Raw genomic sequence first — 15,935 nt, forward strand, 5'->3', positions numbered from 1 at the left:
AGTCGTTCATGTTTGTGAATTTTCTATGTACTTCATTTATGGATTGTACCACATATGCATAATTATAACTATTCATAAAAGTAGCTAACTGAAGTACACTTTGTTCCCATTAATAACTGGGTATCTGTAAGAAATTTTCTTTTGTGGAGTTGCTGTACGGCCAGTGTAGTATGATACAGGTCTGCCCTTCACTGAAAATAAATAGGGACAGTTCTAAGTTCTCATAATATGTTTAGCAGGCGGTAGTCCAGTATCATACAACAAGTTTTGACATATGTGGTTTTAATTCATCAAACTATTGAATGACACTCAAACAGCAGATAAACAAAGCCACACTTCTTCTGTTAAATTTTGTTGTAAGATCACTGGGATTTTGCAACTATGGCTTAAATTCCACATTAGACTATAAGCTACATTATAACCAGCTGGGTAGGTTAGTTTACAAATTAGAGAAAAGCAAGAGCATATGTCCTCTTGTAGGACCATACCCTGGTGACTCACATTGATGTTCAAACTTCCCTTCAGTTTGGAGACAGCCTTACTTACAAAATGTCAGTCTTGCCTATTTGGTTTCATCACATATTAAGGCATAGACAGTCCTTATCTGTCTTTTTTGTACCCTAGCTAAAGTTTGAAACCATAATTTGCTAGTGACTGTGATACCTGAAATTTGCTTGAAATTCCATAGACTGAATGACCTAAACTGTTGTGTTCCAGTTCTTAACTTTCTCAAGTGATTTCAGTGACAAGTCTTTTTTTGTTTAATGGTGTGGGGTAAGTATGGGAGATATTCATTAATTACAAGATAGTGCCTATTTCATTTTTATAAATAATTTTTTATGCAATATTGCAATTTGTAATGAGTAAAAGTGTATTTCATGTTATTACTTCCGTTCCTGCCAGTACTGCAATGAACTTGAAGTAATGCTTGAGAGTTACAAGAAGAAATGCCAAGCAATTGAAAGAACATCACAGACCGCTAGGAGAGAAACTGATAGACAGCAGAGTACACTGCAGGTAAATATATTCATCCATTTATATACCAGGAAGTTTGAGTGGTTTTAACAGTAATTCAAGTTGTGTCATCTTTGGCAGGTAGCATGTTATGAAACTCATGGTGTTTTCACACAGACAGCTGCTAGTTGAATTCCTTTTATTTTACAACCAATTTTAGTCTTTCAGACCATCTTCAGGTACAAAAACATCACCACAATGTACATATTTCCACATTATGATTATTACAACTGTCTTGATATTGCTGAATACAGTGGAAAAGTATACTTGTTTTGATTGCTAAACAGTCATCTTCAGAACTCCTATCTTCCAAAAAAAGACAAAAAGGCAGTATCTATTGTTAAAATTGGAAGGTGTATGAATATGAAAAATAATATATCCGTCTGTCTTGTTACAAGGTCACATGTCACAGCCATGGTGTACATATTTCGGACACACAATACAAATGGCCATTCCTGCTTCTGCTGATTAATTAGGGACCTGAAGTCCCAAATGCTTAAAAGATGTTTCTTTTGATAATGTAAACTTGCCAGTGGAATGTCTGATTTAGACATTTTTCTTCATGTTGTTAGGAGAGTTTACTTGAAGAGGAAAAAGTACGTGAAAAAAGAAAATGTATATAAATCTAACTTTTTGTTATGTAGTGCTTGGAACATGGAAAGAGGTAATATATTCACTTATGGTGAGAAACAAAAGGTAAATTTCACTACAGAAGATGTGGGATTCTTAATTAAAGTGGAGTTAATAGTACACTGTAAAATGAAAGGCATGTGAATTGTTATGGGATTGTCAGCATTGATTGAGAAGAGAATCAATGAAATCATAGTCATAAGGTCATTTCTCTCTGGGTGAACAATGAAATGCTAAAAAGATGTGTTTCATTATTGAGAAATTGGTCTATGAAAGAACATTATTTGTGTATTTTAGCATAATTTATCAGTGAATTTCTTTCTGTAGCTTAAGTCTGTTAGTCATTAAAACTGCTAATACTTGCTGTAATTCTAATTTCAGGAAGACATAGAGAAACTAACATTTGTAGTAAAACAACTTAATAAACAGCTAAAAGAACTAGATGTGAAAAGACAGGAGCAAGTTAAACGTTTTCACCATAATATGAACTCACTTTATAAACGCCTGAAAGTGGTGGAACAGAGTATACATAAGAATTTCACCGAAAGGTCCAAAGATCATGACTTACTTGACAAAGAAATTTCAGCAGCAGCTGAGATCATGTTGAAGAATGGACAGTTGCTACAAATGGAACTGGAAGACTTAATTCAAGATGTTCTTAGAATGCAATCTAATGTTGATAAAGCTAAAATATAAATTGGGACTTTATAATACTGTGGTGGAAATGTGAATGCAATTTTGGATGTATTAATTTTATTGACATTTTTATGTTTGTTACTATTTTAATCATCGTAATTTTTGGGTTGTTGCTTATAAGTTTCTGAAAAGTTGTTGTCAAATGATCATATCTGAAGAACCAGAGATGCACAAGACCATATAGTAGTACGTTATCTTCATTTTGCCTCCTCCTCCTCCTCCTCCTCCTCCTCCTTTAATTGGCAGCTCATACTACTATTTAAGGAGGTGCAAGAGTTGGTGGTACGTAATTTGGGTCTTCAACTTTGCACTCAGTTTCCAGATTATTTGGAATCACATCATCAACAAGTGTCAAGAAAGTATCTAGCTTACAATCCAGTTCACATCCTGAAATTTTTAGTGCATATGGATCAAGGCTGGTTGAATTTCGAAGATATATCTGAAACAAGATGCAAAGAAACATCAATTACTTCCCTTTTGAGATTTATATATCATAATGGTACATTGTTATCCAAATAATAAATTAAACAGATATTAAGCTAGATAAATAAGGATTACATTTTATTTATGATGTAGGCATATGGAATGACCCAAGAAAAACTGGTGTAAAGGTATCAACAGTTTTTGTTATGGCAGTAAGTGAAATAGAAAGGAAAAAAGTACTAGAGTAGCCAACATTTACCATATAAAAGATTACAAATACAACTGTATAAAATATTGAATTATGAAACATACAGACAAAGGAGTAGAAATTGGAGGAAGAAGAGTAGGGTGTTTGAGATTTGCTGATGACATGGTCCTTCTAGCCACAGGGGAAAAAGAACTACAGGATTTGGTGGGCACCATTGCAACTAACGGAAAAAAATATGGAATGAAAATTAACACAGATAAAACAAAAGTATTGGCACTAGGAGGAAATAAGGAAATAAAAATTATGCTGAATGCAGAAATACTAGAACAGGTGAAAAATTTTAAGTATCTTGGAAGCAGGATAGACACTGACTGGAAGTGCACCACAGAAATTAAAACAAGGATAGCAATGGCAAAAGAGGCGTTTTATAAGAAAAGGAGAATTTTCTGCAGCAGTCTGGACAGAGTACTCAGAAAGAGACTCATAAAATGTCTTGTATGGAGTGTCCTTCTATATGGCGCTGAAACATGGACTATGAGGAAAAAAGACAGAGAAAGGCTGGAGGCTTTTGAGATCTGTACATGGCGAAAGATGGAAAGAATAAGTTGGATGGATAGAGTAAAAAATGAAGAGGTACTGAGAAGAGTGGGAGATAAAAGACAGTTACTAGATGTAATAAAGAGAAGAAAAAGAAATTGGATTGGGTATGTATTAAAAAAGAAGGACGGACTGATAAAAACAGTTTCAGAAGGTTATGTAGAAGGGAAAACGAAGCGAGGAAGGAAGAGATTCCAGATACTGGATGACATGATGGATGGTACAACACACAGCAGCCTTAAGAAGGAAGCAATGGATCACAGAAAATGGAGAGGCAAAGGACCTGCTAATATAGCAGATAACTGATGATGATGATGACAGGTGGCAGCCAAATGAAAATGAGACAGATAGGAAAAAAAGTAGGTAAACTATTTATTATCTCAAAAGTAATCACCATAACTGTTAACACATTTATCCCACTGTGATACTAGACAGTCAGTGCCTTCATGGAAAAAAATGTTTGCAGTTGGCTACGGAGACATGATTGTACCCTTGTGTGCACCTCTTCATCCGAAACAAATCGATGTTCACAAATGCCTTTCTTCAATGCTCCAAAGATGTGGACACTGCATGAGGAGAGATCGTACTTTTTGGAGCATGTGTAGGAGCTTTCCAGCAAAACTTCTGCAGCGTTGTCGAAACAACCTTGGCAACCCATGTACCCACCAGCCCACACATTGCCAAGGTTGTTTCTACTGCATTGCAGAAGTTTTGCTGGAAAGCTGTTACACATCCTGCATTCAGTCCTGATCTCTTCCCTTATGATTTCCATATCTTTGGAACCCCGAAGAAAGACACTTTTGGCTGTCAGTTTGCTTCTGATGAAGAGGTGCATGCCTGAGTACAATCATGGTTCCATGGAGAAGTGCAAACATTTTTCCGTGAAAGTACTGACCATCTTGTCTCACAATGTGATAGATGTATTAGCAGTTATGGTGATTAATTTTGAAGTAATGAACTGATTACTTACATTTTTTCTCATCTCTCTCGTTTTCATTTGACAACTCATTATACATAAAACTGCTGTTGATTACAAACAAGACATTATGTAAAACATGTACAATCATGGGCATAAGTTAAGGAATATTATAGATTCATAGAAATCATTGCATCATAGCAGTACTGTGCAGATTAAATTTTGCTGTGACAGAACAGAAAAATGTGCTATACATCTACATCTACATCCATATTCCGCAAGCCACCTGACGGTGTGTGGCGGAGGGTACCCTGAGTACCTCTATCAGTTCTCCCTTCTATTCCAGTCTCGTATTGTTCATGGAAAGAAGAATTGTCGGTATGCTTCTGTGTGGGCTCTAATCTCTCTGATATAGTCATAGTCATGGTCTCATGGTCTCTTCGCGAGACATACGTAGGAGGGAGCAATATACTGCTTGACTCTTCGGTGAAGGTATGTTCTTGAAACTTTAGCAAAAGCCCGTACCGAGCTACTGAGCGTCTCTCCTGCAGAGTCTTCCACTGGAGTTTATCTATCATCTCCGTAACGCTTTTGCAATTACTAAATGATCCTGTAACGAAGTGCGTTGCTCTCCGTTGGATCTTCTCTATCTCTTCTATCAACCCTATCTAGTACAGATCCCACACTGTTGAGCAGTATTCAAGCAGTGGGTGAACAATCGTACTGTAACCTACTTCCTTTGTTTTCGGATTGCATTTCCTTAGAATTCTTCCAATGAATCTCAGTCTGGCATCTGCTTTAGCGACGATCAACTTTATATCGTCATTCCATTTTAAATCACTCCTAATGCGTACTCCCAGATTATTTATGGAATTAACTGCTTCCAGTTGCTGATCTGCTATTTTGTAGCTAAATGATAAGGGAACTATCTTTCTATGTATTCGCAGCACTTTACACTTGTCTACATTGAGATTCAATTGCCATTCCCTGCACCATGTGTCAATTCACTGCAGATCCTCCTGCATTTCAATACAATTTTCCATTGTTACAACCTCTCGATACACCACAGCATCATCTGCAAAAAGCCTCAGTGAACTTCCGATGTCATCCACAAGGTCATTTATGTATATTGTGAATAGCAACGGTCCTATGACACTCCCCTGCGGCACACCTGAAATCACTCTTACTTCAGAAGGCTTCTCTCCATTGAGAATGAAATGCTGTGTTCTGTTACTTAGGAACTCTTCAATCCAATCACACAATTGGTCTGATAGTCCATATGCTCTTACTTTGTTCATTAAACGACTGTGGGGAACTGTATCGAACGCCTTGCGGAAGTCAAGAAACACGGCATCTACCTGGGAACCCGTGTCTATGGCTCCCTGAGTCTCGTGGACGAATAGAACGAGCTGGGTTTCACACGACCGTCTTTTTTGAAACCCATGCTGATTCCTACAGAGTAGATTTCTAGTCTCCAGAAAAGTCATTATACTCGAACATGATACGTATCCAAAATTCTACAACTGATCGACGTTAGGGATATAAGTCTATAGTTCTGCACATCTGTTCGACGTCCCTTCTTGAAAACAGGGATGACCTGTGCCCTTTTCCAATCCTTTGGAACGCTATGCTCTTCTAGAGACCTACGGTACACCGCTGCAAGAAGGGGGGCAAGTTCCTTCGCGTACTCTGTGTAAAATCAAACTGGTATCCCATCAGGTCCAGCGGTCTTTCCTCTTTTGATCGATTTTAATTGATTCTCTATCCCTCTGTCGTCTATTTCGATATCTACCATTGTGTCATCTGTATGACAATCTAGAGAAGGAACTACAGTGCAGTCTTTCTAGGTGAAACAGCTCTGGAAAAAGACATTTCGTATTTCGTCCTTTAGTCTGTCATCCTCTGTTTCAGTACCATTTTGGTCACGGAGTGTCTGGACATTTTGTTTTGATCCACCTACCGCTTTGACATAAGACCAAAATGTCTTAGGATTTTCTGCCAAGTCAGTACGTAGAACTTTACTTTCGAATTCATTGAACGCCTCTCGCATAGCCCTCCTCACACTACATTTCGCTTCGCGTAATTTTTGTTTGTCTGCAAGGCTTTGGCTATGTTTATGTTTGCTGTGAAGTTCCCTTTGCTTCCGCAGCAGTTTTCTATCTCGGTTGTTGTACCACAGTGGCTCTTTTCCATCTCTTACGATCTTGCTTGGCACATACTCATCTAACGCATATTGTACGATGGTTTTGAACTTTGTCCACTGATCCTCAACACTATCTGTACTTGAGACAAAACTTTCATGCTGAGCCATCAGGTACTCTGAAATCTGCTTTTTGTCACTTTTGCTAAACAGAAAAATCTTCCTACCTTTTTTAATATTTCTATTTACGACTGAAATCATCGATGCAGTAACCGCTTTATGATCACTGATTCCCTGTTCTGCGTTAACTGTTTCAAATAGTTTGGGTCTGTTTGTCACCAGAAGGTCTAATATGTTATCACCACGATTCGGTTCTCTGTTTAACTGCTCAAGGTAGTTTTCAGATAAAGCACTTAAAAAAATTTCACTGGATACAAGACCTCTTCAGCTGATTGTCCACTGGAAGCATATTTACCTGACCAACTGATCAGCTGAAAATGGCCAAGTACAGCCAATTAATCCCAAGATATGTAAAGGCATTGGTAAGTGTTTACTGCACATGACCAACTGAAGGGTGCATTCCAGTGAAATGAGATTGGTCAGACATAGTTAGTTCAAGCAGGCATTTGGTGCTGCTTGTGTCTCAATTTATAAGTAAAAAACATAATACTGTGTGATTATATGTATTGAATATGTAACAGTTTCACAACAAAAAGGTAATACAAACCTGACAAAGTGTACATCTAGAAATGAAAGAAATTGTGGTAACTGTAGCTAAATACAGTGTTGAAAAATACATTGTCAACTGCACATCCATGCTTTATACCTAGTAATCTATAAAGTAGTCAAACCAAAAATATGGCGTCATTCCTGCAGTTCATCTGTGCTAAAGGACATCATAAATTTCTCTTGAATGGGATATGTTGCATTGACATTACAGTTTTTGCTGTCAGAGGCATATCTTTTTATTGATAGTGTTAGCTGGCAAGTGAATGTAGCCACTTCATATTTCTCATTCTAAATAACAATGTTTTGTAATGGGCCTATAAATTTGACTATTACATCAAGATCAATAGGTTTTTCAGTTTCATTGCTTCTTTGCAACGATCTCCACTATTCAAAATGGAAATTCTACCACTCATTGAGACTTAGAAAAATACTTGTTAAAAGTCATTGGAACTTAACCAAGTTTTGACATTGGGGAGGGTCTCACCGAATAAGTCTTTATTGGATAGCCTTCCTAACCCAAGAGAATGTAAGGCACAACACTATTTGTTCTTGGTATCATCTAATGATTTGCTGCTCTCATAACTCCCTCTTGAAATTTCATAGAAAGTCTAGAACATGAAAAAACACAACCCTCAGTCACTTTTCCATTTGCCCCTATGTGTACAGTTAGAAACCTGTAATCTAAACCAGGTACAACTGGTAAGATGATTTGTGGGAGGAAGGGTTGGGAATATTTATAATTTCTAAACATGCCACTTGAATTTCATAGACTCTTTATCCTCAAGTGCATGCTATCTATGCACCTCAAACAATTTAATAAGTCTTATTTCTTCCAAGAACCATTTACTGTTACTTTGACATCATATTTGGGAAAATGTATTTGCGAAGCATTCTTCACCCCCATGAGGTATGCATTTTCTAGAAAGTAAAACTTTCTGTCCATATTCTAATGAAGTAATTCAGTTGCCTGGTGATGACCATGTGTTGGGCATTATTTGGTTGTAGTATACAAGCTTCAGTGATTGGCCATATTTGGCCGACAGTGTGATCGACAGGTATAGGCCCAGTGGACAGTTAGGCTCAGTGTTCCTGAACAGTCTGTGGGGGCAGTGGTCATGAGCATAGAGGTTCTGACTACATTTTGTGTCCATTTGGCATCTAGAGTTACAGGAGGTGGAATGGTGCAGTATACACATGTGCATGACATTACAAATGGCTGGATTGGAGGCCAGCTATAGTGGATCAGAAGCTGAATATCACCTGTTGCATGACTTTATGGCTGTGAAGATCATTTCAGTAGTGAATAAACATTTAATAGCCCTACAGGCAATGTCAACAGTGGGCTGAAACAAAGCACCAAGTTTGTTATCTTAAGTGCACCAAGTTTGTTATCTTAAGTGGACCAATATTTTCAATCAGCAGAGCAATTACCCTGGTTAGAGATGTAGCAGAAACTTATGTGTCACGCTTCCCACATCAGACTGTCTGTCATTAGTTCTGAGAAGCTTTTCTGTATATATGCCCCTCACAAAAAGACAACATGTGCCTCAGGAATCTGCTGACTTTTCCACCATGTGTAGACGTATGAAGAGGGAAATAGTGTCCTGTCCAAGGACAGTTGCAGTTTAAACTAAAGATCGATTCCCACCATCTGTGGCAAGCCCCTGGAACATGTTATACAATCATGCCAATTCAATTTTGTGGAACATCCCAGTGTACTCATCTTGAGCATCATCATGCTATGAGCATCTAAGGCCACTGCATGTTTTTTTTCTGAGGGTGCTGTACATGTGGATGATCTTGCATTGGCATGTGTACCATTTTGAAAATCACATATTTAGAATAGCTACCGCACTTAATGCACTTCAGTTAAATTGAATATACATGGGCTTGTCCATCCTGTTTTGCCATGTAAGGACACCCCATTCAATACTGACCTTCTGCACATAAGCAGCAATGGAACACTGCACACAGTAAGTGGCACTCATATGCCCTGGCCAGTTATCAGGTATACCGTAACTGTGCCAAAACTCGAAATGTTGCTGGTGCACCTATTTGAGAACCTGGAAAATTCCCTAATAAATGGATAGGTCAGTAAAATATTGCCACAGATTAAAAAATAGTTCAACATTCTAATTATGAAGCTTGTCACTAAGAATGCCTGATGCTATAGAAAACTTTATCTTTTACCAGTATTAGTCAAAATGAGTATAAGAGAAATGCACCTTCAATCTTCGGAAACCACAAATGTTTGTAAAGAATACAGTATTGAGTTTTTGCTACTACTATGAGCTGCACATTCTATGAAATAACTGAGTTTAACTTTTGCTAATATTATGAGCTGCACCTTCTACGAAATAACTGAGTTCAATAGTTGTATGCTAAATTCAATGAAAATTGTAAAACAGTCAAACTCAATAGTGAATACTCACTAAATATAATTACCAACAACCTGTTACTGTTATGTACATTATTCTGATGAGAATAAGCTTATGTCACTATACATCTCAATGCTGTGCTGCAGTGTTTCCTCTACTACTTAAATTATTCTGGTCATTTTACCAGCATTATATCATTTGCCTCCATATACCCTCTTTATTTAGGAGTTCATCAGTCCCAATTTGTTCTTCGTATATGTGGTTACTTGCTGTTCTTTTTGTTTCTGTATAGCCCTCCTGACATCAAACAGCCCTTGCAGTGCTCCCTTTTATAAAATTTTGCCATCTTCAGTGTTGTAACTACAGGTTTGACAACTTTCTACAGTGTGTTTTTAATATGAAATTAGCAAATTACAGACTTCACTTCAGGTCACATAAGAGGGCAAAGTGAGAAAATATAAATTTCACATGTGCTCACCTGGACACTGTGCTCTCCACTCGTTTTGTCTTGATGTAGTTCTATCATAATTAGTGCACCATATGCAGGGATTTGTTCATCCCATACTTTCAGTGCAAGGAGTAAATTTGATATAGTTGAGTCATGCCCAGCATACATATAAAATTTTCTTTGTGATGGTCTTAAAGTCCCATCGGCTTTTCCTTTCATGTCATTGACTATTTTTCTTAATAGTGGACCTGAAGAAGAAGAATTTCTGAAAAATTGTTGGTTGAATACATATGCAGCCACTGCAAAGCATTTGAATCATGTACAACTGAAGAAAATTCCATTTTTTGAACTCATAAAAATCAGTGAATTTGTTCACTTCCTTCAATTTTTAAAAATTGTTATGTGGAAGAATTTTGTGAAAATTTACCTACTTCCATGTACTTCTAGTTGTACAATTGCTAGGAACTATGTATGACATGAAATGACTGTGCTGATGACTTGGGAGTATATGCATGGAATATTACAAGGAATACTTATATGCAAACAATTTAGTATAATGTGTCCCTACACTGTGAACCCAAAATCCTGGGCACCTGTTGCTGTTCATTACAATGGTAAAAACTATGGTAAAAACTATGCTTAGAGGATGTAATGTCTGGGAAAGGATTTTGAACTAATTTATGATACATTAAAGGCTGGATGAGCTCTTCATTCCCTTTCTTCCTGAAGCATGGTGAACACTTTTTTAGTGACTTTCACCTGGACTGCAACAGATGCTCTTTATTAACTGTATAATTCCTTCCTTCCTTCATTCATTCATTCACACACTGTGTTCTGTACATTTCACCATAAAGGTGAGCCTCTAGAAATATGGACTTTATTCATTCATCATATTTTGTAGATCCCATCAAGAAGAACCATCCTCAGGGATGTGGGATGAGTCAATGTATACATTTACAAAAGACAAGGAAATCATGAAAACTTATCTGTATGCTGTATTAACAATAAACTATCACTATACTGCTTCATGTTATTCATGCGTATGTCATGTAAATTTAATTGAGTAAATTAGTAAAAAACTGTTGCTTTTGAAAAGAATCTGCTGCCTCCTCAGTTTTACTATACAGGTGGTGTTTATCTGTTATTATCAGCTTAGTATTTGCTTGATTACAGTGGTATTTTTCAAAGAAAATATTTTCTTACATTTGTAAATACTGAGTTCTATTTACGGTACATTGCAACTTGTTGCGCAGCTTTAAAACAAACGCTGCTACTTGCTATATAGCTAACAGTTTCAATACTTGAATCTAGATATTCACATAATTTGTAGATAGAGTGGCCAGTGATGTATTTTTTAATTTTCTTTTGAATTGGTAGGGTTTCCCAGTTTCTTTCTTTATGTTAGATAGGAGGTTTTTAAATATCTTTCCACTGGAATGCATGACTCCATTGTGAGCCCTAGACAAGGAGGCAAAGTCTGTATGAAAATTATTTTTATATCTTTTATTGTGACTGTGTAAATTACTGTTCACCTAAAACCAATTTTTATTATTAGCAACAAAAGCCATGCAAGATTATAAGTATTGGGAAAGAAGTGTAAGAATAGAAGGGGGGTCAGCAGAAGAAAGTGCTATCCCACCAGAGCACATTTTGCATTACTGTATGTTATATGTTTGATCAAATCAAGGAGGACCACATAAATATAATAATATGATGCAATTTATGTAGTGAAGAACATTTTCTAATGGTACACAAGGAATTACTTGCTTCCAGCTTGTGGTGTACTTGAAAACACAACAGATTATGTGATCAGACTAGTCCTTAATAAACAGCACTTCCTTCCACTGACCCCTTCAGTTCCAATATCCTTAAAAAGGCTTCTGCAACATGTATGGTTGTTTACTTTGTACAACATTCTTATTGTTCATTTCTGCTGAATGAACACTATACTTACTTTAGGTGCCTGTCCCAGAAGATAATTCCATTAAACAGCAGTGACTAAAAAATGTGATATAAGCCAACACACTTGTCTTTGTGTCAACACAGTGAGAGATGCTTCTATTGGCTTAAAAATGAACTGATACATGGAAATGAAGGCTTTCTCTATGCATTTCAGTGATGAAGTCTTCTTGGGTTATCAGGCGAGTCAAGGTGTCATTCTGTGACAACATTTCAACAAGTTTCCTACTCGTCACTTTCAGACAATGTATGAAGATGATGAATAGGAAACTTGTCGAAACATTGCCAGAGAATGACTTGGTTGATAACCCAAGAAGTCTTTCTGATCAACCTGAACTGAGTTTCTTGATTAGTTTATTTATGTGATGACTCTATTTTAACTTGTTATCTAGCTGGATCCTAAGGAATTTTACCCAATGTGTATGGTCATTAGTGTCTACTTCTGGTACTAACAAGCATTTTGATAGTGTGAAATGGCATAATATGATCCTTTGTGACATTTAGACTTGACTGTGAGCTGTGAACCACTTGTAAGCACGACCTGCTATCATATGAGTTATTTCTGCTATGACTGAGTTTATATCATTGATTCATATGCTTGTGTTATCAGCAAATATTAGAGTTTTTAAATATCTCATTGAAGTAATCTGAACATCATTTATGCAGATCAGAAACAAGAGTTAGCCCAGCACCAATTCTTGTGACACTCCTATTGTGTTCCCCATTCTAGTGTTTGTTTCATGCTGGGAACAAAATCTGTTAATGAGACCAGGACGGATGCCATTAATGCCATAATACTTCAGGTTACAGAATATACCAACAGGATAAATGCTCTTGTTTAGTGCTGCTAGGTATTGTATGGCTTTTGCAGTAGACACCCCCTAGCAAAAGCCAAACTAAGAGGCAGTTAACAAGTTTTGCTTAGTTAAATGAGGCAGAATTTTCTTGTTCAGCACTGCTAGTAATTCATTTATGAGGTATTGTGTTGCTCTTTCATTGTGGGTAATCCCTTGCAAAACCCAAACTAAGAGGCCATTAACAAGCTCTGCTCAGTTAAATGAGTCAGTATTCTGTCATAGGCCACTTTCTCTAACACATTTCAAAATATTGGAATGAGTGTATAGGTGTGTAATTATAAGTGGTTTGCTTGTGCCTTGCCTTGGTAGATGGGAACTGCAACAAGAACAATGTCATCATCACATAAAATCTAAGTAAATACTTCCCTCCCCCACTCCCACTCCCCCTCCACCCCGCACACACATACCTTGCCATGGTGGGGTGGCTTGCATGCCTCAGCAATACTGATAGCCATACCGTTTTTGCAACCACAATGGAAGGGTATCTGTTGATATGCCAACCAAATGTGTGGTTGCTGAAGAGGGGCAGCAACCTTTTTAGTAGTTGCAGGAGCATCAGTCTTGATGATTGGGTGACCTGGCTTTGTAACTTCAAACTGTACTTGGTGAGCACCCAGACTGAGAAGAAAACCCAAGAATTTGGGAATTTTTCTTTCAAAATTTTATCACCTTATATTTTGTGATTTCAGTACTGTGTTCTATGGCTAGGCAGTAGCTGGACCTGGGTGTGTCATACCAGATGTTACTTGGTGTGCCTTGGTCCATGGCTGGTTTACGTGAGTAATGGTCCAACTGTGGGTACTGCGGACAGGGGACACTATTTCAAGCCATTGCTGACAGTAGGACATCTTCAGGCACCACACTGCCAGCCAATAGGAAAGCTGGAAATCGTCATATGAGGGACCTGGAGCAGGCCAGCTAGAGGCATTCAGGACACACAGTTGTTCTCACCTACCACCTCTCCTCCCAACTAGATGGTATGCTGGCTCCTATTTTAGGACATCACGCCCTCAGAATGGCTGCGGCAGCCCCATAACACCACAGCACATGCCTTTTGCTGTATTTCTTTGTAATATGGCTTGGAGCAAATGTGGCACTGAAGTTCTTGTTATGTTTCTCATTTTGAGAAATTTCCTAGCACACCCGGGCATCCACATCCCACCTCCATCCTAACTTGGCTGTCTCTGCACGAACATACGTGACCTTGCTGTGCTGGTACTGCGAATGGAAGAAATCAAGTGGAAACTACAGCCATTATTTTTCCCAAGGGGATGCAAATCTACTGTGTGGTTAAATGATGATGGAATCTTCTTGAAATTCTGAGAGTAGCAGGGTCAAATACTGGGAGGAAAAGGTTATAAACCACTTGTACAGAAACCAGATGGCAGTTATAAAAGTTGAGGGGCAGGAAAGGGGAGCAGCAGTTGAGAAGAGAGTGAAACAGTGTAACCTATTCCAGATGTTATTCAATCAGAGCACTGAGCAAGCGATAAAGGAAACCAAAGAAAAATTTGAAGAAGGGATTAAAGTGCAGGAAGAAGAAATAAAAACGGTGAGGTTTGCCAGTGGCATTGTAATTCTGTCAGAGACAGCAAAGAACTTGGAAGAGCAGTTGTATGGAATAAACAGTATCTTGAAAGGAGGATATAAGATTAACATCAACGAAAGCAAAGCAAAGCTAACGGAATGTAGTTGAATTAAATCAGGCAATGCTGAGGCAATTAGATTAGGTTCAAATGGCTCTGAGTACTATGGGACTTAACATCTGAGGTCATCAGTCCCCTAGAACTTAGAACTACTTAAACATAACTAATCTAAGGACATCACACACATCCATGCCCGAAGCAGGATTCGGACCTGCGACTTTAGCAGTTGCGCGGTTCCAGACTGAAGCGCCTAGAACTGCTAGGCCACAGTGGCCAGCAATTAGATTAGGAAATGAGACACTAAAAGTAGCACAGGGTGGTTATACTTAAACTTCCGATACTTCAACCAGTGTAGATGGAAAACTATTAACCATATGGGTACCCAACTTTATAGGAATGATGTTCAGACTGTGTGGTGCAGGATTTGCATTGTTAGTAATGTTAGTGTCATGAATTGGCATTTGGGGTGGGTACTGGTATGGAGACATGGGGTTAAAACACAAGCATCAATATGCATTACAGTTGAAGGCAGTCAACATGGCTCTGGACAAAGTGAGCAGGACTTTACTCATAAAATTTTGTTATCAAAACAACAGCAATAGTGCTGCTGCTGTTCATAAGTATCTACGCACTAAAGAAATAAAGAGAGGTCCTCTTTCCATGTAGTGGGGTTGAAGAACATGGTTCGGAAGTTTGAATTAACTGGTGATTTGGAAATTGTTCCTGGGAGAGGCCAACAGCCATTTGTACCACAATTTTTTTAAAGTTATTGTTGCAATGGCTGAGATACGCAACACTAATGCACATTGCAGGTTGAAGATGAGTTTGACTACACACGTGACTGGGCTATAGCTGCATAGCACAAATCATTTGAGGCTGCAGAAGACACCTTGAGCTCTGACTTATAGATGCTGAGAGACTACTTTCACAAATGAAGACAGCACTGAACGCAGCTAAGAATGACGTATCGTGCTTCCACATTTGTGACTGCTCAGCAAGAAGAGAGCTTAATTGCAACTTCAGAGGGAAGTGACTCAACCATAACAACTACCCTAAATACCTAGGAGTGGATAGGACACTTTTCTTACAAGGGGCATCTGGCAAAGATCACAGGTCAAATGAGGACAAGGAATAACATCCATAAACTGTGTGGCAGCTCTTGGGGGCTCCACAGCAAATACACTTCATACATCAAGAGATGGGCTTATCTGTTGGATGGTGGAATTCTGTGTTCCTGAATGGGTTAATAGCTCACATATGAACAAGATTGATGTACCAAATGACAGTATGCGGA

The 15,935-nt window shown here is 38.0% G+C and overlaps 2 protein-coding genes across 4 annotated transcripts in view; one reads left to right on the forward strand and one right to left on the reverse strand.

Annotated features, from left to right (window-relative positions):
* The window catches only part of LOC124554727, a 137,750-nt gene extending 134,974 nt beyond the window's left edge, over positions 1–2,776 (forward strand). For all 3 annotated transcript variants that reach the window (XM_047128371.1, XM_047128372.1, XM_047128373.1), the window contains exons 7-8: positions 904–1,017; positions 2,026–2,776. In XM_047128371.1, the coding sequence (XP_046984327.1) occupies positions 904–1,017; positions 2,026–2,340 (429 nt within the window). In that variant the 3' untranslated portion in view covers positions 2,341–2,776. The remainder of the gene's footprint in view (positions 1–903; positions 1,018–2,025) is intronic.
* LOC124554728 (venom acid phosphatase Acph-1-like) overlaps positions 2,386–15,935 on the reverse strand; it is a 265,787-nt gene continuing 252,237 nt past the window's right edge. The window contains exons 6-7 of the mRNA XM_047128374.1: positions 10,210–10,427; positions 2,386–2,779 (exon numbers count right to left, since the gene is read on the reverse strand). Of these exons, the coding sequence (XP_046984330.1) occupies positions 2,600–2,779; positions 10,210–10,427 (398 nt within the window). The 3' untranslated portion in view covers positions 2,386–2,599. The remainder of the gene's footprint in view (positions 2,780–10,209; positions 10,428–15,935) is intronic.

Source organism: Schistocerca americana, chromosome X, assembly GCF_021461395.2.
Source record: "Schistocerca americana isolate TAMUIC-IGC-003095 chromosome X, iqSchAmer2.1, whole genome shotgun sequence".
In the NCBI taxonomy this organism is placed as follows: domain Eukaryota; kingdom Metazoa; phylum Arthropoda; class Insecta; order Orthoptera; family Acrididae; genus Schistocerca; species Schistocerca americana.